The 18181-nt window shown below is 49.7% G+C and overlaps 1 protein-coding gene across 1 annotated transcript in view; it reads right to left on the bottom strand.

Annotated features, from left to right (window-relative positions):
* Cnksr3 (CNKSR family member 3) overlaps nt 1–17889 on the bottom strand; it is a 105867-nt gene extending 87978 nt beyond the window's left edge. Inside the window, exon 1 of the mRNA XM_045158518.1 lies at nt 17464–17889. Within this exon, the coding sequence (XP_045014453.1) occupies nt 17464–17515 (52 nt within the window). The 5' untranslated portion in view covers nt 17516–17889. The remainder of the gene's footprint in view (nt 1–17463) is intronic.
* Nucleotides 17890–18181: the final 292 nt, after the last annotated feature.

Here is an 18181-nt window from a genome sequence, read left to right as displayed (position 1 = left end):
TAAAATCCCAACATGTCATATGCTCCATAAGTGACAAACCTCACGGGTTAGAATTCTGAATCAAAAAACCTTCAGAGGCCTAGAAATAAGTGCATTTATGCACGTTTACATGTATGTGTTTGAGTACATAATAAATTCACATACACTATATATGCACTGTATACACACACACACACACACACAGAGTCCTCCACAAGAAAGATCACTAGATACAAGGTTGTTTCCTGGCTTCCAGCACCTCAGAGACCCAGAAAGGGTCCTGGGGATCTAACGCCTTCTCTCCATGCTCCCCGCTTTTCACTCTCCACCCCAGCATAGACCCAGCCCAAGTGAGTTCTCTCAGGCGCTAGGGAATGTCGTGCTGTTTCTTGCTCCCTGGTTTGCCGCCAAGAACATTCCTTCTCCTACTACTGTAGGTCTAGCTACCTCTGGCTCCCCGGAGGGTCTCAATCTGGGTGTCTTTCCTGCAGGAAGGCCCCTCAAAGCGAAGTTGGACAACCCTCCTCCGTGCTTCCGGGGTGCCCAGGGCCCTCAGCTGGCGTGTCTGCACTCCACCTCACTCGTCAAAGGCGTCAAAGAAACGGGGACCCTTTCCTGGGCACTGCACCTGGACAGGCTTACCAAGGACAGGTGCTCAATGCACAGGTGATGAACAACACCCAATCGTCATTTTAGTTGCATTCAGTTTCTGCTACCAAATGGTTTCTACCCATGGACTATAGCAGACATTATTTATATGCGCTTTTATAGCATTCTGGGTGTTCCCCAGAAATCATACAATCCACAACAAGGAACCCTTCCAAGGGTTTGGATCTGACCGTAACAAGTTTTCTCTACCTAATTAGGCAAGCTGTAGATTGACACAGATCCTGAGCAAAGGGCTACTTGCATCTCACTTCCAAATGTTCATTTCTAAGGCAAGGGGGGGAGGGAGGGAGAGAGGAAGATGGTTTCTGCTGAGTAACTCTCTGTCAGCTGCGGGGAAGAGCCGTTAACTAAATGAACGGCTTTGTTACAGTTAAGAGACTCTATCCAGCACACTACTCGTTACCCTTCAGGGAGGGACATGGCCCGGTTTATCAACTATCTAGAGGTCCAGTAGTTATCTACTACCAAAGCTGATTACAGGTTTTAAAGAAACCGGTTTGAGGGCTGGCAGGATGGCTCAGTGGGTAAGAATGTCTGACACAAGCTTGAGGGTCGGAGAGGGTCAAGACATCTCAGTTTGATTCCCAGCACCCACGCAAACAGCTGGGCTCTGGCCACGGAGCTGAGACTGGAGAATCGGTGGGGCCAGCAAAAACCAGAGCTCCATGTTCAGAGAGACCTGGTTTCAAGGAAATGCAAGGATGAGTGATGGGCGAGGGCACCAAACGTCTTCCTCCTGCCTCCACGTGCCTATGACAGCATTTGCACATGTGTATAAACCCTACACACACATACACACACGCACGCACGCACGCACACACACAGAAGGAAGAAATAGAGAGAGAGAAAGAAAGAGGGGGGAAGCCGGGCGTGATGGCGCACGCCTTTAATCCCAGCACTCAGGAGGCAGAGGTAGGAGGATTGCCATGAGTTCGAGGCCACCCTGAGACTCCATAGTGAATTCCAGGTCAGCCTGAGCCAGAGCGAGACCCTACCTCGAAAAGCCAAAATAAAAGAAAGAAAGAGAGAGAAGGGGAAAAATGAAAAGAAGGGAGGGAGACAGGAAAAGAGAAGGACAGAAATAGGTTTCAAAACAAAAATGCCAGCCGGGAGTGGTGGCGCACGCCTTTAATCCCAGCACTCGGGAGGCAGAGGTAGGAGGATCGCCGTGAGTTCGAGGCCAGCCTGAGACTCCATAGTGAATTCCAGGTCAGCCTGGGCTAGAGTGAGACCCTACCTCGAAAAGCCAAAATAAAAGAAAGAAAGAGAGAGAGGGGGGAGAATGAAAAGAAGGAAGGGAGAGAGGAAAAGAGAAGGACAGAAATAGGTTTCAAAACAAAAATGCCAGCCGGGTGTGGTGGAGCACGCCTTTCTTTAATCCCAGCACTCGAGAGGCAGAGGTAGGAGGATCACCATGAGTTCTAGGCCACCCTGAGACTACAGAGTGAATTCCAGGTCAGCCTGGACTAAAGTGAAACCCTACCTCGAAAATAATTAATTAATTTCTTTAAAAATGCCTTCAGCGCTTGGGTCACCCTAAGAATCCAGCAGACCTGTGCTTTCTCAGGAAGACACTTTGGTTTCATGAGAGTCAGTCACACTGCAGAACCCTGGATGGCCAGCAGCTCACAATCCTCCCGCCTGAGCCTCCTGAGTCCTGGGGTTACAAGCCCCCCCCCCCACCCCGCTTCCATCCACATCTATTTGTCCTTGAATGTAATCAGCTATTTCCCTCCACTGATCAAGTTTACCACTCCCATGTCCAAGGACAATTAAATTCTCCATCTTCTGGCAGTGACCTTGGGATGATTCAGAAGGCGCTATGGTGCTGAAAAGACGTGACAGAGGAGTGCTCGGCACTGAAATATCTCTATCACACCCTCCAAGGCTCAGGGTCCATTGCGGATGAGGTGGTGGAAAGAATATAAGAAGCCAAAGGAAGGGCAGGACTCTTTACAATGTGCTCCTCCAGACACGAAATGGCCTGGATATCCATGACCTCACAGTGCCTGACGCTACCTACACAAGACCATCATAAAAGGAGGAAAAGACCGTGACATCAAAATAAAAGAGAGACTGATTGAGAGGGGCAGGGGATATGATGGAGAGTGGAGTTTCAAAGGGAACAGTGGGGGGAAGGAGGGAATTACCATGGGATATTGTTTGCAATTATGGAAGTTGTCAATAAAAATAAAATTTAATTTTAAGAAATCCTCCATCTTCTTCCTGTCCTGATAGCAGTATTTGGGCCTCTGCTCACGGCCTCCTTCGGGGGACCCTTTTCTTCACAGGCCTTTAGGACACCGCTGGCTCTTTAGTTTTCCTCCCACCTACGGGGAGAAACTTCACAGCAATGTGGGCTGTTTGCTCAGCTCCCAGACTACTACTAGAAGTCCGTAAAGCCACCCACGGTCCTGTCCAGCACATTCCCCGCCTTCCCTAGCCTCTTCTTCCCTGCCCCTCCTCCCCTCTCCCTCCCCTCACTCACTTAAAGACATCCTGTAGCCTCAAGTGCCCTGTACACACCGATGGCCACCACCCTCCGCCTCTTGTATCCACACCCCCATTAACCCAGACTCGGTATCCAAATGCCCACTGCCCCAGATGGGACAGCCTTCGATGACTTCCCTAAAACACTGTAGCCACACGGGGTCACAGAGCCCTGGCTTCAAAGTTCCCACATCCAGACCCCACCGAGGCAACGCTCAGGGAGAGAGCTCCCCAGCAGCCTTGCAGCTGATCTCTGGCCCCCACGCACACCTCCCCTCCCAGGCTTCCTTGGGTCCCGTTCTGCAGCACAACACCACCTCCCGAACTTTCTCATAATCCAGTTAACCAAGAACAGACTTCTTCCGCGGGTCACACAAGGTCCGCATAAAGACACATACCCGACCGCCTGCTAAACCACGCGGTCCTCTGGCCTGAGGGAGACGCATCTTGCAAAACGGTACCAAGAGCCTGGCACTCCAGGAAAGAGTCTCATAAGCTGCATCCACCCCATGCCCACCAGGACACCAGCTCACTAGGAGAGAATGTGTGTGTCAGTGATGGTCCTCGTTCACCATTCTAAGCCGTGGAGCAGGCAGGGTGACTTTCACAAGAGCTGCTCACAGCGGGTCATCTGTTCACGGGTAGTTCAGAGCCCAGTGAGGGTCCGTGTGAAGGGGGCACCAACAGCTCCAAAGAGGTGTGATTAGAAGTGGGTCCTCACAGCAGCCTAGGCTACTTACTGCTCGCTGACTCGACCCTGCTGAAGACATTGATATGAAATCACTCTAGGAGCTTGCAAGACTATTCAGTAACATATTTAAGTTGGAACCGTGTGTGTGTGTGTGTGTGTGTGTGTGTGTGTGTGTGTGTGTGTTCGTGTGTGTGTGTGCACGCGCACACACACAAACACTTCCCGAACCCAAAGCACTAAAGTTCCCCTCTCTGCAAATCTTCTAAAATAGGAAATAGAATGTTTCCTTTCACTACAAGATTTTCCTCAGGAAAGCATGACTCAGATGACTCCATGCTGCCTTTGCTGAGAGATAACACGTAGGGGTTTCCTCCAATAGGGCTGAATCTCCTTGAAAGTGACCTGGAAGGTGGGTCTGTAGTGAGATTAAAAACTTCAAGATTATTCACCTTCAATTCCTTCCCCACAAGCCCCTCCCTATGGAGAAGTGATACATTAGTTGTTAAAAAAAAAAAAAAAATGTGCCCAATTCTTACTTGCTGAGAATTTCCCAAAATATCATCTATTCAACCAAAATGGCTCTCTTTTCTATGAGCAAAAATTAGAACAGTCCATCAGTAGAGCGAAATATTTTAAGTCAGATCTGTCAGGTCCTGTACTGAAATACTTTAAAAGTATTCATACACAAAATATTCTCACCTCGATCAGCTACTGATCTGTAACCTAAAGGGTTGGTCTGTTCTGATAAACACAATCACATTGGCCCTTCTGTCCCAGGTTAAAAACTGTTCAATTTGCCATCTGATATCAAAGAAAACAAACTAGGCTGTCTACTTTCACAGAAACTCTATTCATAGATGACTAGGCACCTTCAGACACTGTTAGTCCAACAAAATGTGCCGGAAAAGAACAGCGATGTGACCAGAGCACGTGAAGGCAACGGAAAGGGAGCTCTCTGGCTTGAGCAATGAAACAAGGCCATCAGGACAAGGGAGGAAAGGACATGGACAGACATCCCAAGTTCACTTAGAAAGTCAAAGCACTGAGATTTAAAGCGATTGATAATGAACCAACAGAATGGAGGTTGGATCCTCAGAGGCTAGCACATCCAATACCTTAGTCCAAGACAACTCCATCGACAGAACACCGTCAGGATGTCCAGCCACAGGACTCAAGATTCAGTACAGCCCCAGGAAGCCAGAGCGATCTTTTCAAAGACATGTCAGGCTGGGGGAGAGATGGATCAGTGGGTAAACTGCTTGCTGTGCAAACATAAGAACCTGGCTTCAGATCCCCAAGACTCCCATAGAGGTTCCAAGCGTGGCACCGCAAGACTGTAATCCCAGCGCCGGCACGCAGAGACAAGAGGGGTCTGGGAAAAGCTGATTAGCTAGTCTAGCTAAAGCAGGGAGCTCCAGGTTCAGGGACAGACCCTCTCTCCAACAATAAGGTGACAAGCAGCTAAGGAAGCTACCCAGTGTTGATTTCTGGACCTCTATACACATTTGTATACATGTGCATATATACCGGCCCACACACATGCACACAAACACATGCGCACCACATGTACAAGAAAAAGGAGGGGGGGCGAGATCTGATGGCGTTATTGTTAGCCTGCTTTCTGTCACAAGCAGAAAAACACCAATGTCTGTCCGTGACACCAGACCTGGCCTCTTTCTCCTTCACACCTCCATCTCCTTCTCCACCTACCACCACCCATCGCTCTTGCTCTGCATGTCTCCACCACACTCCTCTCTCCCACAATGCTCCTCAGCCACCACATCCACCAAGCTAAGGCGACTGGAAATCTTTGCCTAGAATGGGCTGGAGGGATGGCTCGGCGGTTAAACGTGCTCGCTTGTGAAGCCTGATGGCCCAGGTTTGATTCCCCAGTGCCCACGCAAAACCAGACATATAAAGTAGTACACGCAGCTAGAGGTGGCTGAGGCAGGAAGCCCTGGAGTGCCCATTCCTTCTCTTCTCTTTGTCATATATGGTAACTACATACACACATTGGGAAAAGAAAGCTAATCCTAGCATCCAGCTGGATCCCTGAACCTACAGTATCTAGAATTCAGAAATCCCTGTCCATCCTCCATAGCCACAAAATTCCCTTTGGCAGATTCAACCAACCACACATGGAAAACATAAGAAAAAAAAATTTTTTTTTCGTCTCTACTGAGTATATGTCGGCCAATGATTTTTGTCACTTAGAGGGGTTATAAATTAATCCTTAATAGTGAGTGTGTGACTTTATATGCAATACATTGCACAAAGCATTTTCCCTGTTACCTCTTTTAATTCTGACTAGAACACTCTTTCTTCAAATGAGAAAACTGTAAAGACAGGAACGGCAAAGTGGCTTATCAAAGCTTTTATACCCCCGGATGTCTAACAGGATTTCAGTCCAGTTCTGTTGTATCCCAAAGCCCATGAAGTCACTGGGGTCCCCAGCTTTCTCCCCCAAAGCAGCTAAGTGAACACATTGGGGGGATTGAGACAAACAGCAAATGGTCAGGTGTTGTTTAAGGATGTGAAATGCATGTGTACATGATTCTACCAAACAGAAGTGCCAATTAGATCCCACAGACAAAAACTTCCAAAGTGACACTCAAAAATAAAAATTGCTGGGCGTGGTGGTGCACGCCTTTAATCCCAGCACTAGGGAGGCAGAGGTAGGAGGATCACCGTGAGTTCAAGGCCACCCTGAGACTACATAGTGAATTCCAGGACAGCCTGGGCTAGAGTGAAACCCTACCTCAAAAAAACAAAAATTAAATAAAATTAAGCTAGGGGAAAGACATTTGTATTTATTTATATCTATACATGCATCTAATGTATATGTAGATACACACACATGTGACTAGACAAGTCAAAAGAAAAACTATTTCATTGTCAAGCTTCCTTCAAAAAAAACACAACAGACAAACTTTACTGCAATAAGTGGTAGGTAGTTAATGACCCAACTGCGAAAAGGGTAAGTTCATAAGACCTAAGATTTTGCTTAATCTGCGTACTGCAAACCAGAAAAGCAATGTGTTCCAGAACTGCAAATCCTAATGGAGTGACGAGGAAGGGAAAAGGGACCCCTGGAAGCTGCAAGTTCATTCCCACGCACACTAGGAAGGAAGGAACCAGAAGTTCAGACCCACGTGGTCTAGGGGAACCAGGGACTGGGTGGGGCAAAGGAACCAGCTCCTTCCCTCTGGACCTGGGACATATCAACAAACTTCCAAAGCACTGGTGATGGAGATGTGTCTGCTCTCGGCAGCTCCGGCTGGGAAAAAAGGAGTCAAGAAGGAAGGAGTCTGGAAACGCTCTACAGAACTCGCATCACTAGATCTCCACCTAGATAGCGCAAAGCCAGAACATGGCCAAATCCAGGGTAGAACTCCAGAGAGAACAGGAATGAGAGGAGGGAGGAAAGGAGAGAGAGAGAGAATAAAATAAAGCAGGATCACAAACGCTAACTATAGAGAGGCAGGAAAACAGGCACAGAGAGGTGAAGGTGGAGGGTGACAGCTGCACCCAATGACATGAGCCCAACAAGCAAGTCTGATGGTGGCAGCTGGACAGGAAGAGACCCGTCTCTGTGACGATGGATACAGAGTCAGCCACAGCAGAGTCTGGAGGTTTTATTTTTGTTTTGGTTTGGATTTTGTTGTTTGGGGGTTTTTTTTTGTTGTTTTTTGCTTTGTTTTTTGTTTTTTGTGTGTGTTGCTTTGTTTTGTTTTGTTTTTTGAGGCAGGGTCTCACTCTAGCCCAGGCTGGCCTGGAATTCACTCTGTAGTCTCGGGGAGGCCTTGAACTCACGGCGATCCTCCTACCTCTGCCTCCCGAGTGCTGGGATTAAAGGTGTGCGCCACCACGCCCGGCTCACAGCAGAGCTTGGCACAACATAAATTCCCCATAAATTTTGAAAACTGCCTTGGATACTTTTTCCAGAAATGATATCCAGTGTCACTTCCCATAAATTTTGAGAACTGCATTGGATACTTTTTCCAGAAATGATATCCAGTGTCACTTCCCATCAACAATGACACACACACACACACACACACACACACCAAAATCAGCTGTATGTGGTAAACCCATGCAATCCCAGCCTATAGGACACAACTGGCCAAAGGCCCTTCTTGTCCCCCAAGTACCAGTGAGGAACTGGAAGTTCGCGCCAGTCACAGCGGTCACAGTCCGCTCACACCCCCCACATACACACAATGCTTACCTTCAGGAATAAAATATGATAAATAAAACAGACAGTGGCTTGGGCACTCTGCAAGTCCCAAGGGATAGGTGGGTAAGGCCTCGCAGGGGAAATGCCTCAATTACCTCACCAACAGTTACCTGGCGACGTTGCCAGGTCGTTTATAAATCCTTGCGTATGCTCTCTGGCTGTTTTTCTGTTTTAGTGAGTGGCCAAGTCAAGCAGCATCAAACCAAGGGTCAGTACTCCAAACCTAAGCACTGAGCGCATGTGAAATACAAGAGTCCGATCAGGCGGAGGCAGGACCCGCCTGCAAAGCCTGCAAGTGTGTTTGCTAGTGCGCACTGCGACACTCCTTCTCCATCTGCAACCCGCCCAGGGGATCTGGTTCAAATGCCACTTCTGATGTAGCAGACCAGACCGAGCATCATTTGGACCAGGTGCCGCACGGGAATAGATGGCACTAAGAAGGGCCATCTTAATGTTATGCTCACTAGAAGTTGACTTACTGTTTGTTTGTTTGTTTGTTTGTTTGTTTGTTTATTTGTTTAAATGGGACTGGGGGCTGGAGGGATGGCTTAGCCAGTAAGGCATTTGCCTACAAAGCCAAAGGACCCAGGTTCGAGTTCCCATGACCCACACTGGCCAGATGCACAAGGGGGTGCACACGTCTGGAGTTCATTCGCAGTGGCTGGAGGCCCTGCTGAGCCCATTCTCTCTCTCTCCCTCTTTTTCCATCAAGTAAATAAAATAAAAAAAAAAAATTTAAATGGGACTGGGCCGGGCCTGGTGGTGCACGCCTTTAATCCCAGCACTCAGGAGGCAGAGGTAGGAGGGTCACTGGGAGTTCTAGGCCACCTTGAGACTACAATAGTGAATTCCAGGTCAGCCTGGACTAGAGTGAAACCCTACCTCAAAAAGAGAGAGAGAGAGAGAGACTAGGCTAGAGAGATGGCTTAGCAGTAAAGGCACTTGCCTGCAAAGCCTAAGGATGCAGGTTCAATTCCCCAGGGCCCACATAAGCCTGATGCACAAGGTAGTACATGCATCTAAGTTCATCTACAGTGGCTAGAGGTCCAGGCATGTACATTCTCTCTCTTTTCTCTCTCTCATTCATTCATTCATAGATAGACAGATAGATAGATAGATAGATAGATAGATAGATATGTATGTATGTACATATACACATATATGTGTGTGTGTATACATATACATAAACACACACATATATCTGCATCTTTCTAATAAATAAATTTACTTTTTTTACAAATAAAATGGGGCTGGAGAGATGGGTCAGTAGTTAGGAGTGCCTGCTATGCAAGCATGAGGGCCTGCAGCTACCAGAGTGAGATTTCCCATCCTCACTGTAAATAGCAGGACATAGCCACCAATGAATATAGTCCCGGTTCTTCGGGTGGAGGGCGGGGGCAGGGAACAGAGAATTGCCGGGATTTGCTGACCGAAGCCGCAGCAAACACGCCAGCAGCTCAAACACTCCCTTCTCGAGGAAGTGGCCTCGGCACACGTGAGCACTGGGTGTGCACATCTACACACATCACATCACACACTATACCACCCATAACGCTGCACGTGCACATGACAAAAAAAAAGAGAGAGAGAGAGAGAGAGAGAGAGTTGAAAAAGCATGGTTTGAAAAGACTGACCCAAAGAAGGCTCATCCTGGTTTTCATCAACTGCCGACCTAGACCCTTCCTGACCAGCTGAAGGCATTGCCTGATCCTCTGACAGGTTTGGCAACTAACAGAGATGTCTCTTCAGCAGAGATCGGTGTCCTTGCTGGTCAGAACCCACTTAGGACAGAGTTGATCCTTCAGACAACAGCTCGTGACCTGAAGCTATAGGGTAAAGGAGAGGAAGTAATAAAAACAGAGTAGCAATTTGTGGAGCACTTACATAAGATCACAGTCAGGGGCGGACTGGGATGCCAACCCAACCTGACTCGGGTGCCCACGCTACCAGCCACCCAGCTCTGCTGCCTGGCGCGAGGCTCTGTGGAGATGAAACGATGGCGGAGGGCTTCAAAGCACACACTGCTCGTAAATCCATGACCCTCCCTCCTGCCCTCTGCTTCCTGCACATCCCTAACAATGTAAGTACATCTCCCTGGGGAGGATGAAAGAGAGAGTTGAAACCGGGCGCTCAGAACAGCATCTACCACATCATACTTGTTCCAATTCATGTTTTTTCCAGTATCATGAAGAAGAAAACTTTACTGAGCTAGAGAGATGGCTCGGGGGTTAGTGAGCTCCTTGTACAAGCATGAGGGCGTGAAGGGGCCTTAGACCACCAGAGTTTGGATCTCCAAGCACACCCGGGACCCCAGTCCTGCAAAGGGGAGGGAAAAAACAGGAAACTGTCAAAAGTGCTGCAAACTCCAGAATCAGTAAAGAGACTCTGGCTCATAAAAAGACCGGGCAGAAATGGAAAAGCAATGGAGCCAGACACCCAAATGTTCCACTCTGGCCACCGTAGGTGAGCACACCCAGCCCCTGCCACAGGTGAGTGAGTACACACGGTGACACAAAATACCACAGACACAAAACACGCCACATTTCACACGAGCAAGGAGGAGGAAGGGAGGGAGGGAGGGGAAGGAGAAAAGAAAAAGGGGAGGGGAGGGGAGGGGAGGGGAGGGGAGGGGAGGGGAGGGGAGGGGAGGGGAGGGGAGGGGAGGGGAGGGGAGGGGAGGGGAGGGGAGGGGAGGGGAGGGGAGGGGAGGGGAGGGGAGGGGAGGGGAGGGGAGGGGAGGGGAGGGGAGAGGAGAGGAGAGGAGAGGAGAGGAGAGGAGAGGAGAGGAGAGGAGAGGAGAGGAGAGGAGAGGAGAGGAGAGGAGAGGAGAGGAGAGGAAAGAAAGGAAAGGAAACTATTGTCTAGGTCCAGCAAACCAAGTAAGATGGAAAGAGGGCACTACGAGTAGAAGAAAGTTTTCTGAACTGGTGAAAAGTGGTCCCATCGCCGCTAGAAGGACTCCCCTTTTCCAGTGACCACAGAGGCTGTAAGGAAAGGCACACACAGCAAGCTGGAATTAGGACGGCACGAAAGACCCGGGCTGTCCATGAACGCTGGCAGGAAGGGCCAACAGCACTCAGTAGCACCCTGTCATTGACCTGCAATGGACCAGGTCCCTTCGGCTAACATGGAAATCCAACAGCTCCTCCTGAGGCACACAGTGAGGCACTTTAAGACGTGACCTACGTCCACCAGCATTACAGGCAAAAGCACAGCCCCTAGACCGATGAAAGGAAGGAAAACTTCCTTGAATACCACCTGCTCCGCCTTTGAAGGGGAAAGATCCCTTTGCTTTCTCTGCTGGAGATGCAGAGCGACCAAGGCTAGAAAGGCCCCTGGTGGCTGGTCAGGAGGAGGTTGTCCAAACGGACTTGTCCAGCATCACACGGACTGACAGCCGCTGGTTCAGGTCTCGCTCCCTGTCGAACACACTACCGGGCGGTGGGAAACTGGAAGACTACTTGAGGCAGCTGCTTATTTGAAAATCAACATTTGAACCAAGCTTAGAGACAAGAAAAAAAAAAAAGAAGACGACGACCTCGGCTGGAGAGATGGCTTAGCGGTTAAGCACTTGCCTGTGAAGCCTAAGGACCCCGGTTCGAAGCTCAGTTCCTTAGGACCCACATAAGCCAGATGCACAACAGGACACATGCATCTGGAGTTCGTTTGCAGTGGCTAGGAGCCCTGCATGCCCATTCTCTCTCTCGCTCTCTCTCCCTCTCTCCCTCTTTCTCTCTCTGTCTGTCACTCTCAAATAAATAAAAATAAACAAAAAATTATTTTAAAAATCACTTGTTAAAAACAAAAAGACCTCATATATGTTGAGGCTCTAATATGAGAAAACTCAGAAAGAATGAAGACCTAACTGTTTCTAAGACAGAGCTGGCCCGTGGACTGTATTTATACTTATGGTACATCTTGTTAGAACAGATCTATGACAGTCAGTCCACGTTCATTAACATCAGGTAATGTGTGGGAGACACCCCTGCTGTCCATCAATATACTTTCCATCTCCCTTACTGACTACACACAACTTTTTTTTTTTTTTTTTTTTTTTTTTGTCTATTTGGGGTTTTTTTGTTTTTCAAGGTAGGGTCTTGCTGTAGCTCAGGCTGACCTGGAATTCACTACGTCATTTCAGGGTGGCCTCAAACTCATGGCAATCCTCCTACCTCTGCCTCCCAAGTGCTGGCATTAAAGGTGTGCGCCACCATGCCTGGTGACACCCAACATTTTTTTTTCCAAGACTACAATGTACCTAGTTAAGAAAAAACAAAAATCTGTTCTGGGCAGCATCCCTTGTGGCATGAGACGGCCATGTGACAGGACTTAGCAACTAAGATGGAGATTTGATAGAGTTTGGCTGTCACTGGTGATGATTTTCTACAGATCTCTTTTCTCCTGCCTAGCCCAGGAACGGAACCTGGGGCAGAGCAGCCATCATGCAGAGGCATCAAGTGTGAGAATCGACACCACATGCTCTGCCGTGTATACACCAGCTACAGACCAGGATGACAGAGGCCCCATTCAACCCTGGACACTCATCTTCAGATTCTTATACAAGAGAAAAAAAATGAAGCTTGCACTTGGTTAATGCGCAGGGTTTCTGTTACATGTAAAATTTGCAAAACCCTTTAAAACAGTTGCTCAGCTGGAATGGTGCCACGAACTAGGAATTAATCTGATTCACACATAACTTTCTGACACAAAGAGACAAACTAAGACATATGTAATGCTATGCGGTTCTCCTCCACCAACATATGACTTTAATCACTTACATCATGAGAATCCTGAAGGCCTGTGCATAAATGTGCTGAAGATTTTCAGCGTGGTCTAGGCTTGACCTTGGGAAGAAAATCCTGACAAGAAAGAATGATGTGAGTCTAACCATGTGGGGATCAGATGCTGTGCTGCTATGCCCCAGCTGGGTGACACAGGTCCAGGTGTTTAAATTCTCTGTGCCTCAGTTTCCTCAACTACAAAGCGAAACACAGTTCCTACCTCAGAGTAGTTATGCATATTAGATGAGTTGACAGTTGAACCAGTAACTATTAATATCATGGTAAACCTAGTGACAATGTAGACAAAAGTTCATAGTAAAAGCCAGATGAAGCATGGAGAGATGGCTTAGCGGTTAAGGCACTTGCCTGTAAAGCCTAAGGACACTGGTTCGATTCTCCAGGTCCCAAATAAGCCAGATGCACATGGTGGCACATGCATCTGGAGTTCATCTGCAATGGCCACAGGCCCTGGTATGCCCATTCTCACTCACTCTCTCTTGCTCTCTCTCTCTCCTTCTCTCTCTAATAAATAAACAAAAATAAAAGCTTTTAAAAAGTCATATAAATTAGTTCTTCAACATACAGTATTTTTTAATAAAAGATATTCTTTTCTTTTTTATGTAAATATTTTATTTATTTATTTGAGAAAGAGAGAATGGGCATGCCAGGGCCTCTAGCCACTGCAAACAAATGCCAGATGCATGTGCTACCTTGTGCATCTGGCTTACGTGAGTACTGGGGAATCAAACCTCGGTCCTTGGACTTTGCAGGCAAGCACCATAACCGCTAAGCCATCTCTCCAGCCCCAGCAAATTCTTTTCGAATGTGAGTGTGTATCTTTATGGGATACTGACATGAGCTTGAGCTGGAGACATGAGCGGGTTCCGACAGCACTTTCTACCACGCTCATAATCACCATTCTCATATTCATGCCATACCAACAGTGGCAATGTCTTCATGTAGAACCATTTATCATAGGGGTGTGGTTATAAAATGAGCAAAGACAAATAGGCCTATAAGGAAAGAAGTTCCCATAGGTCAATTGTTTATTAAAGAGTCAATACCTGGGGCTGGAGAGATGGCTTAGCAGTTAAGGCGTTTGCCTACAAAGCCAAAGGACACTGGTTCAATTCTCCAGGACCCACGTAAGCAGATACACAAGGGGGCGCATGCATCTGGAGTTTGTTTGCAGGGGCCAAAGGCTCTGATGTGCCCATTCTTTCTCTCTCTCATAAGTAAATAATTTTTTTTAAAGTCAATACTTATACATCAATATTTCAAGGAATATTCAGGTAGTAGTTCATGTGATCTGGAAGAAGGTGGCCTCTTGCTATCTATGAGTTAGGCAAGCATTTCCTCCTCCTTTTTGTTTTTTAGATTAGAACATAGAAAGTATTCAGGTCTTGCTATGAGGCTGTACTTAAGGGTCCAAAAGGGCACAAGCACTTGTGGGAGGCTGCCAAATGCCAGCCACAGGTATGCAACTTAGTAAGTGTCAAAGGTATTGAGCCACCTCTAACTACTCACTCGGGTCAATAGGAAACGTTTCCTAGATGAAAGCAATCTCAACTGGGTCATAACATCAAGGTAACTGGACGCTCCAAAACATCTTAATCTGCTCTTCCTTTTAAAATGCTCAGCAAATATAATGAGATATGAACTGACACCTTGGCCCAATCCCCAAAAGAGGCCAATAATAATAATAATAATAACAACAACAACAACAACAGAAATCTTGAGGGTGTGAAGAACTTGCTCCCTCATCCTCACACATGCCTCTGGTTGTACATTAGTCAACAGACTGTACCAAGGTCAGAAAAGCCAGTGATAAGCTGTGAACCATTCCTGATGCTGGAGCAGTACTGACCAACAGTAAGAGGACACAGGCCACAGGGGTGAGCTGCATACCACCACAAGAGCTTAGAGGCCATCATCAAGAAGGTAAAAGTAGGGACTGGAGAGGTGGCTTAGCGGTTAAGCGCTTGCCTGTGAAGCCTAAGGACCCCGGTTCGAGGCTCGGTTCCCCAGGTCCCACGTTAGCCAGATGCACAAGGGGGCGCACGCGTCTGGAGTTCGTTTGCAGAGGCTGGAAGCCCTGGCGCGCCCATTCTCTCTCTCCCTCTATCTGTCCTTCTCTCTGTGTCTGTCACTCTCAAATAAATAAATAAAAATTTAAAAAAAAAAAAGAAGGTAAAAGTAGGGACTGGAGAGGTGGCTCAGCAGTTAAGGTGCTTGTTTGCAAAGCCTAAGGACCCAGGTTCAGTTCCCCAGTATCCACGTAAGCCAGATGCCCAAGATGGAGTATGCCTCTGGAGTTTGTTTGCAGTGGCTAGAGGTCCTGGCATGCCTATTCTGTCTCTCACACTGCCTCTTTATCTCTCTCTCTCTCTCTCAAACAAATAAATAAATATTTTTAGAGCTGGAGAGATGGCTTAGCGGTTAAGCACTTGTCGGCGAAGCCTAAGGACCCCATGCTGAACTCTCCAGGTCCCAGGTAAGCCGGACGCACAAGGTGATGCAGGCACACAAGGTCGCACATGCACACAAGGTGGCACACACAGCTGGAGTTCAGTGGCATGGCTGGAGGGCCTGAAATGCCAATTCTCTCTCTTTCTCTTTAGCATAAAAAAAGGCCAGTCTTCTTGGCTTGCCTCAAATATGTACATAATACATATATATTTATATATATATACGAAAAATTAATATTTTATTCATTATTACTCCATATCTTCAAATGCCACTGGTATTTCACGCTTGGCACCCATGGCAATTCTGACTACCATGTGCAAGATTCAAGATCCAACGTGGCTACCACCTCCAGTACGGGACAGGAAAGCGCTACAGGTCAACAGGTACTGAACACGCCTCTGAGATGGACGTAAGGGGAAGGTGATCACCAGCTCAGTCTCGGGTCAAACAAGGGTGTGAAGGGCTGGGAAGACGGCTCAGCAGTTAAAGTCACTGCTTGCAAAGTCTGCCAGCCCCGGGTTCAACTCCCCAGCCATCCAAGTAAACCACATGCAAAAAGTGGCTCAGGTTTCTAGTGTTCATGTGCAGTGGCCAGAGACTCTGATGTGCCCCATACACATACACACGCATGCACGCACGCACATGCGCACGCACGCAAAATTTACAAGGGAATGAGCTTTCACTAGCTTTGCTGCACACTAGGCCTATCTACGCAATGGGATTTGCTGTTCACGCAGGCTGAGTTCCCAACACCCACACATTTGTTATTCTCATCTTCCCTTGACATGAGTCCAGGAAATTGTGGCCACTGGACAAACCCCCTTCTCAAGGAAGTGTATTCCTTCCTTCCCACACAAAGGTCAGAGATTCGGAGGTATCCCCTGAACACTTCCACACACCTGGAACATCCCCTGGCAGCCGACTAAGAAAGGTGTGTAACAGGGCTCCTTTAATCCCAGCACACTGGAGGCAGAGGTAGGAGGATAGCTAGAGTGAGAGACCTTACCTGGATAAGGGGGTGGGGGGGCACAGAAAGGTATGGAGTGAGAACTGAAATGATGGACTTCCACTGAGCCACAGGCATGCATGGGACCGTTTGAACGATGACCTGGGCTTACCATCACTGTCCACCTCTCAGCTCTACTGGAATGACCAGGGGCACCAACAGAGGCTGGGCTTAGTTTAGCAAACGGTGAGGCTCTACATTCTAGTTACTATTGCTGGGAATGGGGCGCCACTCCTCACCTTAAAGAGCTGACTTAGAAAAGGGGAGGGGGACCAATAACTTGAGACAGAGATGTTGAAGTGGGGAGGGGGCGGCCCTGAGGATCCACAGGTTGTTCTCGGCGGACTGTGTTCTTTGGAAAGAGTACAGAAAGCTAGGCTGCCTCTAGCAACTGACCCTGGCCGTCTTAGAAGCGCTGCAAAGTAAGGGAGACAGCTAATCTTCACAAGCACCCACCCGCTCGCCCCACTACGTTTCCTGCTCCCCAACACTGCACAGTTCAGGACATGGGTTCCAAAGCACGCTGCTCCCTCCCGGGACTTAAATGTAGCCTTGAAAAAGCGCTGCGCCCCGGTAGGCACGAGTCCGGGCGATGGGATTCCCACGAGCCACGGGGCTGGCTCCGGCGCCGGCCACCACCTCGTCCGCTTCCAACCCAAACAGACAGGCTCTGCGGGCCGCCAGCGTCTCCCCGTACCTGCCCGACCGCCCCGTCACGCCCGCCGACCGCTCCGGGCACGATGCATTTACGAGGTCCAACGGAGAGACTCACCCACACAAAGACGCCTAGTGCCACAGGCAACCAGGTCGCGGGCACGGTCCCCCGGGCACGGAGGGTACCCCGGCGTCAAGTCCTGAAGTCTGGCAACGCCCCCCCCCAAACCCGTCCATCCTCCACCGTAAGGTCTCCCCGAGTGTCTGACTACAAACAGGTGGCCCCCTTCATCCAGTCCCAAGCAGCATCCCCTTAAAGGAACAGTTCAGAGCCTAGGAGAGGGGCGCACGGGACCACTCGGCAGAAGTTTGCTGGGTCGCCCCTCTGCGCACCGGTGGCCGAGCACGCACGCCTGCCCCAGCTTCGGAGCCGCTCCATCCCCGGGGCTGGAGGACGCAGGGGTCCCCCCGTCCAAGGGCCACTCACCTCTAGTCCAGTCCACCACTTGCTTGGGGCTCCATTTGGTCACAGGTTCCATGGTAGGTGGCCTCGCTCCCCGCTGAGCCGGGGAGTCGGCGGTAAAGTGCTGCCGCCTGCGCCCGCCGCTGGTCCCCCTGCGCGCCCGAGCGCCCGGTCACGGCTGCATGGCCGCGGTCAGCGGGTCATCGCGGGGGAGGCGGACAGCGGCACCCGGGACGGCTGGACGGCTGCGGGGCACCTCTTCCTTCCCCAGGCGCACAGCCGCTGCTCGGACGGGACAAAACCGCGGCGACCCCACACCCCCGGAGCTCAGCCGCGCACGGGACTCTCCAGGCCCAAGCGCCCGTTCCTCGGCTCGCTCCCTGCTCCTCTTCCACCTCCTCCTCTTCCTCGCGGCTGCGGTGCTGTCCCCGGGACCCCGCTCCCCGTGCGCCGGCGCTCCCGGAGCCTTCCCGCCTCGGGTCCCACGTCCTGCGCCACCGTCTCGGGCCGGCCTGGCGGGGAGAAGCGCGGAGCGCGCGCGCTCGGGCTGCAAACTTGCTGCTCCGGTCGCCGCGGCCCGAATAAGAGCGGGGGCGGGGCCGAGCCCGGGAGCGACTCCAGGCGGGGGGCGTGGCCTGCGCGGAGGGGCGTGGTCTGAGCGGAGGGGCGTGGCCTGCGCTGCAGCGGGCTCGGGTTTCAAGTGACTTTCCCTCTGGGCCGGCGTCCCGGGCCCTACTTTCCT

The sequence above is a fragment of the Jaculus jaculus genome, chromosome 9, assembly GCF_020740685.1.
Source record: "Jaculus jaculus isolate mJacJac1 chromosome 9, mJacJac1.mat.Y.cur, whole genome shotgun sequence".
Lineage (NCBI taxonomy): Eukaryota > Metazoa > Chordata > Mammalia > Rodentia > Dipodidae > Jaculus > Jaculus jaculus.
The sequence above is the reverse complement of the archived record's forward strand: the minus strand, read 5'-3'. Positions and strand labels throughout refer to the sequence as shown.